Genomic DNA, 871 nt, shown 5'->3' with positions numbered 1-871 from the left:
CACTCCAGTCTGGGTGACAGAGTGAGACTCCAACTCAAAAAAAAAAAAAAAAAACCCCAATTATTTTAATAAATTAATAAACTATATTCCTTATGCTCTGATAGCATATATCCTGAGCAATAGCCATAATGTTAAGTGTATTATCTAGACCAAGAAACAAAAATGAAAAATGTAAAAGAACAATTTGCTTCTACTGTACCTCAGTTGTTTCCTCACTGCATACACTTGCTCTATTCCCTGTGATACTAATTCTTGAATCTTCTGTGCTACTTGAGGATGTAAACGAGAGGGTAATGCACAATTCTCATCTCTAACTGCAGGTTCCTCTTCTTCAAGAGAAGACACAGGAAAAGGAGACGGTGACAAGGAGAGACAGGAAGTCTCTAACTCGTGATACTGATGAGCTTGCTGCGTAGGTAACTGTACATACCACCTAAGAGAAAATATTTAAAATTATTAAAGTTTAAATATTAAAATTATTTAATATTATTAGACAAAGGGAAGAATCATAATTACTTAGGTTAATACTCATTAAGAGAATGAATAATCTTTAAGAAAAAGTTATATATGATTATACCATATTAAATAAAACTTAAAATGACCTCTGCTTAACTCTTCCAAGTTCTGCTTTATAACCTATTAAATAAAAATCTTTATAAACCTTTATATATTCTCACTGTGGTTCTACAGTAAAGGGAGATGCAAGGATTTAAGTATACACAAAAATGGTATTTTAAATTTCTTTTTTTTTTTGAGTTTGGAGTCTCACTCTGTCGCTCAGACTGGAGTGCAGGGGCCGCTCCCGGCCACTGCAGCCTCGCCTGCTGGGCTCCGGGGATCCTTCCACCTCAGCCTTCCAAGTAGCCGGAAT

The 871-nt window shown here is 35.2% G+C and overlaps 1 protein-coding gene across 1 annotated transcript in view; it reads right to left on the bottom strand.

The window, feature by feature from the left end:
* The window catches only part of CARF (calcium responsive transcription factor), a 21,212-nt gene that overhangs the window by 16,194 nt on the left and 4,147 nt on the right, over positions 1-871 (bottom strand). Inside the window, exon 3 of the mRNA XM_008073237.1 lies at positions 200-433. Within this exon, the coding sequence (XP_008071428.1) occupies positions 200-433 (234 nt within the window). The remainder of the gene's footprint in view (positions 1-199; positions 434-871) is intronic.

Source organism: Carlito syrichta, unplaced genomic scaffold (assembly GCF_000164805.1).
Source record: "Carlito syrichta isolate Samal-C Ts95f unplaced genomic scaffold, Tarsius_syrichta-2.0.1 Scaffold315782, whole genome shotgun sequence".
In the NCBI taxonomy this organism is placed as follows: Eukaryota; Metazoa; Chordata; class Mammalia; order Primates; family Tarsiidae; genus Carlito; species Carlito syrichta.
Note: the sequence above shows the minus strand (reverse complement) of the source record. Positions and strands in the feature narration are given on the sequence as shown.